This window comes from Ursus americanus, chromosome 3 (assembly GCF_024610735.1).
Source record: "Ursus americanus isolate L20-20 chromosome 3, mUrsAme1.1.p, whole genome shotgun sequence".
In the NCBI taxonomy this organism is placed as follows: domain Eukaryota; kingdom Metazoa; phylum Chordata; class Mammalia; order Carnivora; family Ursidae; genus Ursus; species Ursus americanus.
In genome coordinates, this window is record NC_142129.1 from 45,907,324 (window position 1) to 45,925,101 (window position 17,778).

The following is a 17,778-nucleotide window of genomic DNA, read 5'->3' on the forward strand; positions in this document are numbered from 1 at the left end:
GGATGGACAGAGAGAGAGGGAGAGCAAACTCCTCCCTGAACAGGGAGCCAGACTCGGGGCCCCATCCCAGGACCCTGGGATTGTGACCTGAGCCGAAGGCAGACGCTTAACCTACTGAGCCACCCAGGCACCCCGGTCCCCTGCTTTTTTTGTTGTTGTCATTCACGATGATGATTTTGAAGAGTCCAGGCCAGGTGCCCTGTAGAATCTCTCATTTTCTGAATTCGTCTGATTCTTTCCTCAATGCTTAGATTCAGTGAGAACATTTTGGCAAGCACGTTACACAGATGACGTTGTACTTCTATCGTATCACATCAGGAGGCACATAATATCTGTTTGTCTCATTATGGCGATGCTAAACTTGATCACTTGGTCCAGGTGGTCCCTGCCAGATCTCACCATTGGAAAGGTACCCTTTTCCTTTAGAAATTAATAAATAATGTGAGACCGTGTGAAAATCTGTTCCCCCCAGATCTGTCACCCAGTAGTTTTAGCATTCATTGATGATTCCTGTCTGGATCAGTTATTCCATTGGGGGTCAAAAAATGGTGATTTGGGGGGATCTATCATCCTATAGATATCAACTGATATTCTTCTATAGAGAAGATCTTTCCCTCCTCCTCGTCTCTATTATTTACTTTTTAAAATATCACTGTGGACTCTTGGTTTGTTATTTCTGTTTAACGTGTTAACATTTTTTGCCATTATTATTATTTTTGACGTTCGTATTTTCCATACTTGGTCAGAATGAGCCCCTTCAAGCTGGCTATTGTGTCTTTTTTGATAGGTCCCAATTAGTCTTTGAACATTTCCTTGCTTTTTGGCACAAATCTATGGTCTAGGATTGTCCTCTACTTTCTCTGCCCTAGCCCTGGAATCAGTCATTTCTTCAAGGAACTCTGGCTCCTTTTAATAGGGGAGGGTATTTAAAAAACCAAGATCTGAGCACTAAGTGTGTTCATTGCTACTGGGATGCCATTTCTTTTCGACTTTCTCTGTAGGCAGAACTGGGGAACAGAATGACTTCATACTGATACACATAATTTTAATTCATTTTCCTTTTTTTTCTCTTTTCCTTTCCCCATTCTGCGTTTGTATACCCCTTTTCCCACATTTTGGACCATGTTTCCCAACAGCATCAGTGTATTTACCTCTTGGCTGAATCCTACAGTATGTGCAAAATGATTTTAGATCACTACATCAGTCCCACTACCAACAAGGAAACCTCCAAGTTACTTTCAAATTTTTTGCTATAATTACTTTTATCCTTAGACTATTTTTCACTATAGGTTTAAAAGTACCATGTTTGAAAGTTATAAGAATTAATTCTTTTTTTTCCCTAGTGTGATTAAAATTTAATATACTGTTAGTTTCACTTGCATAGGTTGACTTCAGTTTTAGGGTTTGCTTTTTTTTCATCCATTTAAATGTAAGGTTATTTTAAAAATGGATAGCAGCCAATATTTTGAGAGCACAAGAATCCCTAGGTGCTAGGTATACAATCGTGAACAAAACAAAACAATTTCCTGCCTTCATACATTGTAGAGGTGAAGACAGTGATAAATGAAGAAATAGAAATGTACTATACATCAGGCAGTGATAAAGGTCATGAAAAAAGATAAAGCGGGTGAGAGGGTTGCAGAGTGGTGGAGGTGCGATTGTGATTGTCAGAGGAAGGCTCTCTGATACGGAGACAGTGGGGTGGAGCACATGTAGCAGAAGGAGGGAGGGAGTAGAGCTATAGTTACAGTTATCTTGGAGAAGAGCTTTCTTGGAAGGAGGAATAGCAAACGCAAAGACTGAGTTGGGGACAGACTTGGTGTGCTCGTGGAAAAGCACAAAGCCACTGTAGAAGGATCTGAGATGGGAGAGGCAGGCAGATCATGTAATTCCATGGTAGGGTTTGGACTCTATTCCAAGTGTAATGGGAACTCGTTGAAGGGGCAGTGTTCACTGAAAGAGTAGTTAGAATCAAATTCAATTCAATTCAACACACATGTTTTGAGTGACTACTGTGTCTGAGGCATTGGACAAGTATTGGAAATTCAGTGATTAATAAGACATTAGCTCTACCCTAAATCTGAAAGCCTGGCAATAAATACAATACGGAACAAAAGTACAATTAGAGAAGTAGCAATAAAGACAAATAGCACGAGGAGAGTACAGATAGCTACCTCTCAGTGTGGGATCCTCAGGAAAGGCCAAACAGAAGACAAAGTGACAATTAAACTGGATTTTGAATTATGAGGGGGGATGCGTTAGTCAAGGCTGTTTTGCTTATAACTGACATAAACCCTATTCAGAATGGCTTGAGTAAAACAGGAGATGAGTTGATTCACGGCTGGGTCTAGGTGCTCAAACATTGTCACCAGGAATTTGTCTCTTATTCTTTCTTGATCTATTCACTTGGCTTTGCATGTCACTGGTTTCATTCTAAGCTACATTTTTTTCACTGGTATCCTTGCCCCTCCACCCCACTCCAGAGCTCTAGGTATAGCCTATCAGCTCAACTTTTCTTTCCCAATAATTCCACCCATATTCCTGAATCTCGTGTGATCCATTTGGATCCCATGCCTGTTCTAGAACTAATAACTGGGGTCAATGGGATAGACAAGCAGGTTGGCGATAATGGTGCCTGAGGTCCACCCCGATGCTCTGGAGGGGCAGGATCATAGGGGGACCCTCACCTTCTGAATCACAAGGTCTAAGAGTGGGAGATGAGTGAAGATGAGGGAAGGTCCCAGTGATGATACCAGAGGAAGGGCTGGAAGGATGCTGGGCAAACCCAAACCACATATGTCTGCTGTAAGAGAGTCAAGGTGAAAAGTAGTCTCAGTTTTTCCAAGGGAATGGCAAGTTAATGGAACCAGGAATTTTCTTCTCTTCCACCTGTTTTCCTCTCTTCCTATTTGGAAGGATATTCTGACTGTTTGGCATATTACACTTACGTCTTTTTTAAGCCAATTATTTGGTCAGGATTATTTAGGACCTCTACCAATAATTCCCTGCTGTTTGACTTTTAGCCCATTTCAGAGGCAGGTTGGGCAAAGGGCAGGAAGTGATACTCCTGTCATTTTGAAAACAACCCTGGAAAATGCCCAGTCTCCACTTCCAATGGAAGAGTGATCTGCTTACTGTGTCATTCCCGCCTTGCAAATAACGTGGCGATGCTGTTAACCATGATGTTGGACTTTCAGCAAAGCTGCCAAATTCTGGATGAAAAATGTGTCTATTTCATGTCTGCCTGGTGGTCTCATGCATGTAATTGCCGAATGCGTGTGGGGAAAGGACAATTTTCTTTTTACTTTCTTTGCTGCCAGGATGAATACTGTTAAGGAAACCTATGCCTTCCAAGTGATGACGGAAGATGTGAACGAGGGCAGGCAGGACGTGGGATAGAGATGAGGTCGCCAGGCAGCACCATTTTCATACAAACTACATGGGATACATTAAATCGGGGGCCACGTCTCTTTAAGGAAGAGCACTAAATAATAATGCCCTGATGGTTCATTTTATTAGAATGAATGCTGCGTTTTTCCAGTGCAGTTTGTTTCATTCAGTCTTCTGTTTTAAGGGTAGGAGGCCGAAAGGAAAAGAAGGAGTTCTGGGTTAATAGTCAGGAGACCTGAGATTCATTGCTGGCTTTGCCTCTGGATGATTCCAAGCAAGTTCCTTAACCTCTCTTGGCCTCTGCTTTTCATCTCACAGTCAGAGGGCTTGGTTTTTAGATTAGATCACTTCCAGGGATATTTTACTTTCCTAGATGCTCAACCATAGTTACCTAGATGTATTCGTAAAGCATCTGTATACAATTGCAATTTTAATGTAATACCCACCCTCCTTCTCTCCACAAAAAAAAAAAAAAAAAAAAAAAAAGTTATGATAGATTTTTCCAGAAAGGGAAATCCTTTCTCTTCGGACCTCTCAATTTCCGCACACCCTTAAAGAGGCTGAACAAATCATGCCACTAAAGTAGTAGAATTGTCCTTGAAAAATAAATGGCAAACTCAGACATGTTCTCTGCTTTTCAACGCAAATGTACTGGCCCTAAATATCCTTCCCATTTGTGTTCTGTGAATGCAGGTTAGGGCGATGCTTGAAGGGTCTGGAACAGCTATTTAGCACCCGGACTTTGGTGCAAGGGAGTCTGGAAGTAATAACAATACCTACTACCTAGGATTGTTTTGAGCATTTAATTAGATAATCCTCCTCAAATATTTAACGGAGAGATGGCTGCAGTGAGTACCGAACACATGATGACTATTATTACCATTCATGGTGAAAAGCGGGATTACTCCATTATGGCTCCAAAGCATATGGCCTAATGCATGTAGACAGGGGCTGAGATATTTAAAAAGTTCTACTCAGTTGTTTTTTGGGATGTGGCATTGTCTCTCCTGTTATTTTGAAATTATCTTAATTTTTTTAAATTTATTTTTTAAAAGATTTTATTTATTTATTTGAGAGAGAGAACGTGAGATAGAGAGCATGAGCAGGGGGAGGGACAGAGGGAGAGGAAGAAGCAGACTCCCCGCTGAGCAGGGAGCCCTTCAGCCCCCGGGGCTTGATCCCAGGACTCCAGGACCTGACCTGAGCAGTAGGCAAACTCTTAACCCAGGCATCCCTGAAGTCCTCTTTAAAAGAAATAGTTTGCTTTGTCTAAAAAATGATGAAGTTTAGAAGTTGATATTTGAAGTTCTGGGTAGTAGCAAAATGTGTGGGGACTGACCCACGCTCCTTGCCACTGCCGCGTGGGCCACCGCCACATGGACCACGGCGAGCCCACAGCCAGGCATACTGTGGGATTTGCAGGCAGAAGGAAGAACTGCCTGTCTCCTTCCCTTCTCTCCATTTCTGCCCAGAACACCAACTGGAATTAATTTTCTCTAAAGAGAGACAAATGTGTCTGTAAATCACCCTCTTCAAGGCATGAAAAAAATGTACTTCAAAAAGAGAAACAAGCTGCATTTAATTCACATAATTAACTTTCCTTATAAGTGTTATCCTTTCCGAGCCAGTAACTATTAGTGAGATTGCTCTTGTCCTCGAGGTACAGACACACTTTAGAATCCTCTCCAGTGTGCATGGGCCCAGCTAAAGTTAAAGCAAAACAGCCCTCACCGGAACCCAGGGAGGTGGTGGGAGGAAGGGGGACTGCCCATTGTTCTCCGAGCATGTGGCTTTGTGTGCACTCCCAGGAAGGATTCCGCGCCTATGCGTGATGAACGGGAGCTCGTCCAAAATGGCAGAACGTGTGGTTAACACTGGGCCTCTCTTCTTGATCACCAGGAAGGGGCCTACTCTCCTCAGCAGCAGTTTTGCAACCGTGGTTAATTTGAGGGCTGAATAAAGGCAAAACTTTGAAGCTATTTAAAAATTAGTGAGCTTAATAGGATACTTTATCTTCATCTGCATGAGTGAAGTCCTACTGGGATCACAGAGTCTGACAACCTTTATTGAAATCATCATGGTCCACTGGGTTCGGGTAGCGGGCTCCCGGTAGGTGAGAGCCGTGTTTGTGTAATTTGTTTCATACAGTACTAAGCACAGTGTTTATTGAATGTTATAGAGTAGCTTCGTGCAAGGATGTTGCTAGATAAAATAAAAATATTGGTGATATTTCTCTCCACTGTCTTTTCATCTCCCTTGCATGGCCCTTCTCTCCCTGCACTGTGCCCCAGGCCCTGGGGACCGTCCTTTCTACTCCCTTATTTTCCAGGGCTGTCAGGTCCCCTACCCCCCACCCTCAGCCTTCCTTTCTTTCCTTGGCTATCTGGTGCTCAGGTCCCGTTTCTCCAGGCTTACTCCGTCTCCTTCGTGGTTGTTCTGTTTCTCTCCCCCTTTCTGACTTATTATCGGCACACTGTCCACGAGAAAAGATCTGCTACATTAAACTTACTCCCAACATGCTTGTATTTGAAGAGAGGACAGAGCCCAGGCCATAGAAAGATAGTTGCAATAGGGGCATGTCCAGCACTGATGTACAGCAGGAGTGAGAGAGGAGAACTCCTCTGCAGGTCTACACCATTATCCTTTTAGCCCTGGCTTGAATTTGGTAGCCAGAAAGGGGCCTTCAAGAGTCTCTAGTTCACTGGTTCTATTTGTAGCTCTTATTTGAGAGTATTGAAAATGGACTGTATGGCAGGCATGCTAAGCACTGTTTCACGCATGTCATGGCGACCTTCTGAAGCTTGCACTGTTAGTATCATCCCCGTTATGTAGCCGAGATGACTTGAGGCTTGGAGAGGTTGGGTCAGCCAAGGTCACTCGGCCAGGATTGAGACTGAAGCAGCCGGATTCCAGAGCCCAACGACTAGACAAGAAATTGGCTAAGGACTGGAATCCTGCTAATGTAGGTGCTATCTGGAGCCTGGGTGCTCTCTCCTCGAAACCTCTGTCTCCAAGACCTGCCTCTTCCCAAGGAGCGGGTGTGCTGTCTGTAGAAGGGAGTCAACATCCCTTCCATATTTCATGCAGAATCTCTGAGAGTTATCAAACTTATACAAACAGAAAAGAAGTTCCCTGTCCTTTTGGATGTTGCCATCTTTCTGGCAAAGACTGAGTTTTAATCATAAAGACTAAGCTTTGATCATAGTTTTATGGAGTAAATGGGAAGTTTCAAGTGACATAAAGGCTTGAAGTCCACGGAATGTAATTATTCCTCAAAGCTCGGAACTTGCTGAATTTTATTAGATGACATTCAAGCGGCTTTAACTCTTGAGCTCATGACAAATGTCTATTTTCAGTTATGTTCATCTGACCCGCCAGTATTTCCTTTTAGACTTGAAAATGAATTTGTGACTTAGAGCTGGAAGTTTGTACCTTTTGACCACCTTCCCCCAATTCCCCCTTCCCCCAGCCTCTGCTTCTGGTAACCACAAGTCTGATCTCTTTTTGTTTGCTTTTTGTGTCTGTTTTTTAGATTCCACATGTAAGTAAGATCATACACTATTTGTCTTTCTCTGACGTATTTCACTTAGTGTAATGCCTTCAAGGTTCATCCATGCTGTCACAAATGGTAGGATTTCCTTGGATTTTATGGCTGGATAATATTCAGTTGTATGTATGTGCCACAACTTCCTTGCCCATGAATCCATCCATGGACACTTAGCTTGTTTCCATGTCTTGGCTGTTGTAAATAACGCTACTATGAAAATGGGTTGGGGGGGCAACTATCTTTTCAAGTTAGTCTTCTCATTTCCTTTGGATATTTCCAGAAGTAGAATTGCTGGGTCATGCGGTAGTTCTATTTTTAATTTTTTGAGGCTTCTCCATACTGTTTTCTGTACTGGCTACATTGGACCTTTTTTTTTTAAAGCATCTTTTCAATACAAAATAAAAATATATCATTTCGAACCCAGCATGTACCTTTGCATAAATATGTGACTAGTAGATACAGATCCAAATGTTTTTCTTATGTCTATTCCTAGAGATTCTGCATTTCTTTTCAGCTCATTTTCAAGAAAAATAGATGTTTAGATCAAGTCATACTCTTGTTAGAAGCCTTTTTTTTTTCCAATTTGCAGCACTGTGGACTAGAAATTAGATGACACACAGTCTAGAAATGTCTAGGAAGTTGTAGAGATTACCACAATACTGAAGCTCCAGCTTTCCCTGTTCATTAATTCTCTGAGCTGGCGGTTTTAAGAACACACCTCGCTCAGAGAAAATAATGATGCCGAGTGAAGTAAGAGTCTACCCCGAGGCTAGATGAAGTCAAGGTCGCTCTCCCTGAGTCCTGTTCTCTTGACTGCTGTGTCATTATCTATTTTTCCATTACACTTAGGCTTTTCCCCAGTTTTTGTGGTTTTTCAATGTGCGTCTAAAACTCTCTTCAAAGCCTATCCCCTTATTCTCTCTGATCGCCCCCATAAATGGGGCTGGCTCCACCAACACGGTGTGGTTGGGGAGCACTAGAGGACAGGGCACGGGTATGGCTCCCCCCAGAAGGGCAGCCCACCTTGTTTCCTTCTGGGGACCCGAAGGAGTCCCTACCAGCCCCGAAGTGAATTCTTTTTCAAATAGACTTTCATTCCAGCTGGAGTGGCTGGGAGTAGGGGGGGCACCGCAGAGCAAAGGGCACACAATAAGCCCTGAGCGTCCTCAACGTGCCATTCCTGAGGGTGACAACCCCGCCTCTTCCACTTCCAGGCAGAGCTTGGGAACCAGGGCCCATGGATAGTGACACTTGGTGTCCAGGTGTCATTATCATCCAGAGACGTTCTGCATTTACCATACAATGTATACCGAGAAGCAAGGCAGAGAATGAATAGAGCTGCATCGATTTTTTTTAAACTAGATTTGAATAAGAAATGTAGACGAGAAATGTAGAGTAGTTTAAACAATAGTAACAGCTAACATATGTGAAATTTCTGCAAGCAGACATTGTTTCTATTAGAGTCTTATTCTCTGACACGATTTTTTTTTTCTTCTAGGGGAGCTGATTGAAACTTGATTTTAGATATGAAAGCTTTTTTCCTCCTTTAAAAGTAACCGGGTGGCAGGGGTACAGTAAGTCTGCTGCGAATGTTGCAGAAACATGTAAGAAGGGAGAGCTTCAGACGGAATACACAATTACAAGTTTCTTTAAGTCCAATTTCATTGTGCTTTTACACATCTGGATAATTAACCAAGCATTACATTCTCTCTAGACTATTTTTACAAGTACAATATGCTCCTAACGTGATTTCCATTAGGCTGTTCCAAACATCATTTAAGAACTCAGAAAGATCGCAGACGGAGATTCGAAACCACTGTTCAGCTGTGATGTGGAGACCTTTTTTTCTCGTGGGGGAAATAAAAGACTGAGAGCTGAATTCTGAGATCCGTGTGATGTAAGAGGAAAACTGGAGGTTTATTGCTTCTGTAAGCCCTAGCAAATGCAAGCATATACAAACACACCCTAATATCTTCGGGCCTTCTCATCAGAGTTGAGCTCAAAATATGGTCACCGTGGGGAAAACAAGCCATGCAACAACGGTGCTAGAAATTGCAGCTGGAAGCTTCTTTAAATACGAGAAAGGAGTGACGAGGGCAGACGAAAATCCTGATGTGTCGATCTCTAACCTAGCTTGAATTACTGTGCTAGATAAATACGTTTGTCTGGCTGAGTTCCTCATTTGAGGGTCACTGCTGAATTCTGAAATAATATGTGTTCAGATCACTTCTGGCCACACTTTTCCTCTTTCCTTTTATAATCGCTTTGGTACTGTTCCGAGATTTTATGAGGCCAGGGTCTGATCCGATGGTAGAAGGTTAGTGTTAATTCACAGACTTCAGGGGCTTCGTTGGCCAGCTGCTGCCCACATTGATGAGCAAGAGATCAGAGAGACCACAGGGCTGAGTGTTGTGCTGATTGTTGCTCTCGTCGTTGTTATAGACGGAACTCGGAACAAAAGAAGCGAGAGTTCATAAAATTGTAGGATTACAACTGTAAGCCCTGAGGGGCCATATAGTTCATTTCTGATCCATCAGGCAGCCACACCTCAATTCTCCCCCCAAAATAGAGGTTTCTATTCTCTTTAAAATATATCCAGAAAAGAGAAAACTGGGCATATAGAACATTTGATTTATTGTCTGGTTGTCTTTTAAAGTGCTCGTGGTGGTCAGAGAATCATTAAATTGAGAAATAAATGATTCAGGAAGAATAAACTGGTCTGATCTTGCAAAAAAAAAAAGTCTCAACAAGGGGAACGAAAATAATTGAAATTTCATTATAATGTTTCAGTGTCTGTTTTCCATAAAATAATCCTATAATTGTCTACTGTGTGACAGCCTGAGCCACTCAACCAATGGAATGATTAATAGAAACAGCAGTGAAGGATTTGTCACACTGACACAGGGCAAGGAAGTGTGTGATAGTCATTAGAAAGCAAAAATGAGATAAACATCATCGTTAGGTTAGCAGATGTGGGCTGAACATTGAAGAATCTGTTTTGGACACGGTTATAGAACTACCCATCTTGCGGTCTTGTTTTCTTTAGATGGTCAGCTTAGCAAGCATGTAGTGGATGAACCCAAGGCTGAGCCCCAGCTTGGGAGACCACAGACTCGTAGTCTCCAGGACTGTTGACTGAAGTGTGGTTTGATATGAGAAATGGGAGATGTGGAGGCAGCCAAGCCTGCATGGAATTCCAGCCAGGCACATGATTGGAATGCACAGACCCTTGTTTTCATCATTTTAAAATATGGGAAGATAATGTTAACTTTAAATTAGTTCAGTGTAGAGTGGGGGAGGTAGCCTGTTCATAGTCGATGCTCAGAAATTGAGTAGGTGTTCCTTCTTAATTTCCTGCCTGAATCTATCCCAGATATGCGTGGTGGCCGCAAGGAGGAGGGTGCCATAAAAATGTGGCTGTTTTAGCCTGAATTTGTCATCACCATCATTAGAGCAATTTAAAATACATGCCCTTCCATCTCAGAAAGAATTAAAGAGATGTCCTATTGCCAGGTCTTATAATAAGACAACTTGAGTGATAACATCCAATAGAGAAAAAAATGTTTAGCAGTAGTGTCAGATTAGTCATTCATTTATCAAATACGTGTTTATGTTCCTACTGTGTGCTAGGCAAAGTACACAATGTGAGAGTAATAATCCAGGAAATGGCAAACTTCCCCCTATCACATAGCAGTCAAGTTTTTGTCATATTTTTTCAGAAGAAATGATTAACTTTACAAGCGTAAATTCAGTGCTTTATTCATTTTTGTGTCTTCTCAAATATCTACCACAATGCCTTTGACGGAAGAGTTGTCTAATAAACCACTGAATGAAGACTACATAATGCATCTTTACCGGTAAAACGATTACTCAAGGAAATTTGGGGGTTTTGGTTCATCTTACCGAAATTATATTTGATAAATTGTTCACTTATTGTTCCTAACAGGAGAGTATAGCACTGTTATGCAACAAGCCACATTTCAGGCATGTCAACACATCTTTATATCACACAAGGAAGCTAAAATGTGCTCATGGTTATGGATGGATACATTGTTTGGAGTCAATACTTTGCCCTAATAATTACTGTTGCACAAGAGGGCTTCATCAGTGAGGAGATCTTGTATAAATCATGCAAATTACATTACCTTATCATACCTTGGCAGGAGTATAGGTTTGGGAGTAGGTCAGAGCCGGTTAGATTCTGACTCTACCACTTAACTTCTCTGAGCCTCAATGCCTTCGTATTGATATGGGAGTAATGACATCGGCAGCATTTGATTAGGGCATGGAATAAATGAGAGCTTTTGGGGATCCCAGCCTTTGAACTTCAGAACCCTGCAGAGCCTTGGAAATACTACAAAGGGTCTATGGACTCATCTGTCCTCACTCGATGCCTTTAGTCTATTTCAAACATACATGCATTAGTGTTTTTCAAATGCATGTAGGTTAATTCAAGACTCAGTCATTCAATAACTGTGTATTGAGCACTAAGAAATAAAGGCACAAGGGATATGCTAACCTACAAAACAGACAGATATTCCTGTGTTCATGAATCTTCTAGTGTGGGTGGGAGAATAACAATGCACTAGATAAATAAGTAAAAGTTTGTAGGAGAGTGATAAGGATTCGATGAAAAAAGAGAGAAAAGAAATATAAAATGTAGAAAAAGAAGGAGGGTGTTAAAATTTTAGATGGGATGGCCAGGGAAAGCATCCCTAGAAGGTCTCACTGAGGGAAGTAAGGAAGTTAACCTTATGGACATCTGGGGGAAGAGCATTCCAGGTGGAAGGAACAGTACAGACCACAATGACTGTGGTCCAAGAGGGGACCCCCCTCAGCGGGAGGGGAATGAGCAAGAGGGTAGCAGGGGATAGCGTTAGTGAAGTACCATATCATGCCAGTCCTTATGCCTCCAAAAAAGCACCCTACTTTGACTCTGACGGAGATGGGGTGTCGTCAGAGGGTTTGAGCATAGGAGAGGCAAGATCGGATTTATGTTTTAGTAGACCACTGTCTTGAAAATAGACTGCATGACGGGAAGGACAAAAGCAGGAGGGCCAGTTAGGCTACTGCAATAAGCCAGGCAAGAGATGACGGAACCTGGAGCAAGGTGGTGAAGGGAGGATAGATCCTGGACCTATTTTGACAGAATAGGTGGAGTTGACAAGGTTCACTGATGGGCTTTTGTGGGGTGTGAGAAAAAGAGAGATAAGGAATGGTACCGGGGCGCCTGGGTGGCTCAGTTGGTTAAGCATCTGACTCATGATCTCAGCTCAGGTCTCCATCTCAGGGTCGTGAGTTCAAGCCCTGCAAGGGGCTCCATGCTGGGCTTGGAGCCTACTTAAAAAGAAAAGAAAAAGAAGTGGCACCATGATTTTTGGCCTAAGCAGTTAGGACAGAGTTATCATTAATAGAGCGGCTGTAAGGAAGGCTTGGGGATTCGAGCTTCATTTTGAACACGTGAAGCTTAATATTAGACGTACAAGTGGAAATGTCAAAAAGGCAGCTTTTTAATGTAGAAAATACAAAACTATTTTTTAAAGATTTTATTTATGTATTTATTTGAGAGAGTGTGTGGGAAGTGGGGGGAAAGGCAGAGGGAGAGGGAGAGAAAGTCTCAAGCAGACTCCACACTGAGCCCAGAGCCCGATGTGGGGCTCAATCCCATGACCCCAGGATTACCACCTGAGCCAAAACCATGAGTCGGATGTTCAACGGACTGCACCACCCAGGAGCCCCAATACAAAGATATTTTTAAAATATTCCTGAATAGTAGCTTTTCTCAGCATAGTCTAAAAATAGAATTATAATGTTTGTGTCCACAAAATATTTTGAAATTGAAAAAGAACCCTGTACTTGGAAAGGCTGGAAACAGATAATTGTCAAGTGAAAATTTCAGTAGCCAATTAATACTACTTTCCTTCTCCTCTTGCTTTAATACACATGGATTTCAAACTGCATCGTCACACAGACTGTGAAATCTTAATTTTGGCCTTGAGATTTTTTTTTTCTTTTTTAATAAAGTTTTTAATGGAGCTTTCTGGTAAGACAAGCCCTACGGGTGGCAGAACTGGCCCACGTTATTTTATTTTGGAAGGAAATTAGACTGTTGACCTATTCCGTGTCCACTTGTCATTTTTTGTGCTCCTCACTGGTGACTTGCCTGTCACTGGCGCTATCTGGGAATGCCAAAAGAAGTGAGAGACAGAGCTCTGTGCTATTGTGGAATTTACAGCGTAAGGGAGAATATACGGTAGGTCTCATGTGGAAATACTGCTGTTTTATTGTTATTTTAATTAGCTTAAACACATAATGTTTATAGCACCAATTTGCAATGGTTCATTTTCACATCTACCCTTCTCAGTCGTACGCAGGGAAGTACGTGCCAGCCCTTGCACACTATATCCACGTTCTCGGCTCCATGATGACAACGAAGATCAACCTGAAAGGAATTGCTCTTGGAGATGCCTATTCTGACCCTGAATCGGTGGGTGCCTCCTTTTTCCTTTCCATTCTGTCCTTTAAGGAGATTAAATCCCCTTTAATCCAATGGAGACTCCTCTGACCTTAGAGATCTGACTTGATAGAGGGAAGTAATGTTGCACGGTTGACTTTTAAATAATTTAAAATCTTCTCACTTTTACCAAATGTTTTAAGGTGTCAACTTAACTATGTCAGCCTACGTTGGATGTGAATGTGAGTGTGGGTTGTGTGTGTGATGTTTGTGTGTATTTTGTGCATGTGTGTGGTGTGTGAACGTTTGGGGTATGTGTGTGCATTGTGCGTACTGTGTTGTGTATGTCTGCATGCATTGTGTATGCGTTTGTGTGTTCTGTGGGGTGCGCACGTGTGTATAACTGTCTTGCTTGGCTATTTCCCGCGTGAGATTGACAAATGACAAAGGGTTATTGCACCAAGCACACCGGCTTCCCTAACTTCTCTCTCTCTCTCCCTGTGGCGTTTGTGTTTCTCTTTTCTCCTCAGATCATAGGGGGCTATGCCACATTCCTGTACCAAATTGGCTTGTTGGATGAGAAGCAGAGAAAGTACTTCCAGAAGCAGTGTGATGAGTGCGTGAAATACATCAAGGAGAAGAGGTGGCTTCAAGCCTTTGAAGTGAGTTCTGGGCCCTGCGTTGCCCTGGAGCAATGAGAGCCCTCCGAGCCAGGTCTTAGAAGCACCGGGGTACTCAGGCATTCTGTCGTTGTTAGAGAAGGTATGGCTGCTACGCTGTCTGAGAGCAGGAGGCAGATGTCTGTGGGCTCGAAGTGAAGGAAAGAACGGTCCGGGTCCCTTTGAATTTACTTTGGCTGTGTCTTAAACCTGCCATCACCTTGGAGTGTTTATCTAGCTGTGTCTTTCATTAACTGTTTTGATTTCTTTAAATGCTGTGTGGGCCCTAAAGGCATGCCCTATCACAAGGAAATCAGAAGAAAGGCGACCCAGAAAGTAGATACATATGCTTCAGCATATGCCCAAAGCCCTTCAGAAGGGTGACATCCACACACCACGTTCCACCTGGAGACATGGCCGCAGTGTGTAACGAATGCCATGTGTTCCTGTGTATGAGGAACAAAGATGATCAAGGATAGTAATTTGAAACTTTTTCAAAGAACCGTTAGTATTTGTAAATATTGTCACAATGCTCCCCTAAAATTGAATTTGAGAATCAAATAATATGGTTTTATTCCTTGCCCTTTTTGTTGGGATGGGGAGAGTTATTTAAAATCTGAGAGTATACTAAATATTAACAGACAGGAGTTCGAATTTTTGGTTTGGTTTTGTTTTGCCAATGCAGACAAAGATCCTGTATCAACGATCTTTTTTAGGTGTTTTTGTTTGTTTTTTTTGTGGGGTTTTTTTGACACCTTTACCATAGAGCCATCATGATTCACATATTAGTAAATGAGGCGAGGATTGCATTTGGAGGACTTCAGTCTTTTTGTTTTTGGGAGCACATCCTGTACCAGTTTACCTAACGGCATTATTGTTATTAAGTCTGAGGCCCGATATTAATAGCCTTCTAGGCACTGCAGGTCAGTGGGTTCCAATCAAAACAGGAGACATACAACTCAGGGAGAAAGGGGCAACAAGGTTATGCTCCATTTAACAAGCAGGTGCGCCCTGCCTGCAATCCCCCAAGCAGTGAATGCCCTTATCATCCATTCTTTTTTTTTTCCCCCATACCATCCATTCTGACAGCAGCAAGATGCGCAGCTGAAACCATCCAGTAAGCCCCACCCATCCCTCAAGAGGCCAACAGCCTCCCCTTTCTCTGCGCCAGGACACCTGGTGTGGCTTCCGAGTGCGGATGCAGAATTTCTGTGCAATTGTAAATGCAAAGGAAGAGGGATCTTACAGAAACATGTAGGACCCCTCTTCGACGTACAGTGATACTATTATCAAGTCTGACTTTAAGCTATCTGTTGTAGGAGGCAGAAAGGGTAAAAGGATTGAACCTCTAGAATTTAAAATTAATAGCAAATGTTACATCATGTGAGACCAATGGCAGGTGAGATATTTGGTGTGTTTTTGAAGAAGCATACAGGGATTCGGTGATGTCAAGAGGAAGAACATATGATGGGCTGTAAAGGGTAAGGAAAGCAGAAAGATGTCCTTGCTGCCTGATGCAGCAGCCTGAACACCCACAGGATGAACGAAACCATTGACAAGTTCAAGGTATTTTGTATTCAGAGGGAATGAGAAGATGGCCCATGAGATTAGAGCTCTCCCGAACTAGATTCATCAGAAAACAAAGCAAAAATTACAAAACCCAAAACAAAACAAGACAACAACAACAAACCTAGGAAGGTATGCAATGTCTCCGTGACCATGGATCCAATATCTTGAGTGATGAATTCACTTAATAACTTTTGTTTTATTTTAAGGGAAATAGATAAGCTGATACTTAGGAAAGTAAGCCAGTAGTGGTCAAATGTGTTTCAGCATATGCGATAGAAGGCTCGGAGAAATCCTGAGACCCAAGAGAGTACAAAGGTCAAAATCACAAGCCTAAATAATAAAACCTGTTGGATGCTCTGATCCTTTAACATGATTTAGTTAATCAAAAAGCAGTAACTTGGAGCTGGAGGGAATTTTATAGACCATCTTCTGCCCTTACAGACGTGTACACATCCACACGTCACTGATGAGGAGGCTGAGACCTGGAGGGGCTGCATTCAGTGGCCAAAAGCCACATAATAAACTGTGGCAGGCCGAGGACTGGAATCATTTCCCCCGATTCCCACCCTGGTATTTCTCCTGTGGTAACTCTCAAGTAGGCTGTAAAAATCCTGGGACATTTAGACATTCTGCAAGATGCACAATGGCCCATCTCTGGCCCTGTATTGTTCCCCTTACCATGACAACATTCTGGATCACAGAGTTCTTTCTGTGAAACAATTTTTGACCAGAAATTGGGTTTCACAGGTCTTGACCACCCACCTCACTTGTTTGACAACAAATAATTTTTGACTCTTTCTGAAATCAGATCCATTCTTAAGGGTGGAATTTACATTCCCATTGGTGTTGGGGATAATTTCTAAGGATAAATAAAATGCTGCCTATATTCAGGACTACTGCTAGCCTACATGTCACCTCTGGGTGGACAAATTAGAAAAAGACACCGCCTTTGAGCTGACACAGTCCTGTGGTTTCAGGCTTGGCAAGTGGATACCACCATGGTGCGAGACTAAAGGTGGCTGTCTCCCAAACACAGCCCACGTCTGGTTATCCAGCTTGGCACGGAGAACTTTGGCTGGCTCTCTACCCTTCAGCCGGGCATCCCTGCGTGGTGCAGAGTCTGCACAGCCAGAGGCACCGGTCCTGACTGACCGTAGCGTTGCTAGAGCATACCTACTACTCCCTCCCCTTTCCACAATGACGATCCTTTTCATACTTGGTCGCTAGCCCCGTGGCAATAGTAACTTGGATAAATTAAGTCGCTTCATGTTTGGTAAAGACAGCTAATCTAATAAAATAATGAAATTTTATATTAAACCCAAAAGCATGGCCGGAAAGAGTTGAAGACGAAGAGAGATGGCCGTCTGCCCGTTGGAGAGCTAGTGTGTTGGGGCGGAGCATGTAAGCCAGAGAGGCATGGCCTGGGCTTGAATCTCTCCTCTGACATTTGTGAGGCGTCCTTGGTGACTTAACTTTTGTGTACCTCAGTTTCCTCACCTGTAAAACGAGGCTACTGCTGTTCTGAATTCTTACCATGTAAGAAAACCTAAAATCCTACCTGATAATCGGTTTTGAAAATGTGCCGAATTCATCCTTTTTACAAGTGCCCCTTACGGACTCAATAGCCTCATCAAAAATGTCCCAATGTTCTCAGTCTCTTTTTTAAGTATTCCCTTCCTCTTCTTGCTCTACCCAAAACCCACTTCTCCCCTGCTGCTCTCACTTCCCCTCTCAAGCAGGGGCTGTGTTCTGTTTTACCTACTTTGTACCACTTGGTTCATGGTAGGGTGGGTGACCTCCTTGCTCCTCGTTGCTGCCCTCGGATCATGTTCTGTCCCTCCAGAAGCACGGAGCTCTGACTCTCACAGCCTCACATGATCCCACCCACGACTACGTAACAGTTACCTACCACCCTCTGGCTTTCTCCTTCCCATTCTCTGAGAATGCCTCACTGTCATTCTCCCTCAAGGGCATCACACTTGTCATCATTTCTAGTGATTGCAGAATCTGCGTGAAGGATCCTTTCAAGACCTGGTCCTTCAGTTCCTTAGTCTCCTCTCTTTCGATGATCTTGTTCTCCTCTTTACCTGAGATGCTCAGTCCCACAACCAAAAATTTATTAAAAATCTGACCATCGCTCTACAACCTCAGATTCTCAT

General features: G+C 42.8%; 1 protein-coding gene across 2 annotated transcripts in view; it reads left to right on the forward strand.

Annotated features, from left to right (window-relative positions):
- The window catches only part of CPVL (carboxypeptidase vitellogenic like), a 126,394-nt gene that overhangs the window by 52,081 nt on the left and 56,535 nt on the right, over window positions 1-17,778 (forward strand). For both annotated transcript variants that reach the window (XM_045792954.2, XM_045792956.2), the window contains exons 8-9: window positions 13,302-13,424; window positions 13,922-14,053. In XM_045792954.2, the coding sequence (XP_045648910.2) occupies window positions 13,302-13,424; window positions 13,922-14,053 (255 nt within the window). The remainder of the gene's footprint in view (window positions 1-13,301; window positions 13,425-13,921; window positions 14,054-17,778) is intronic.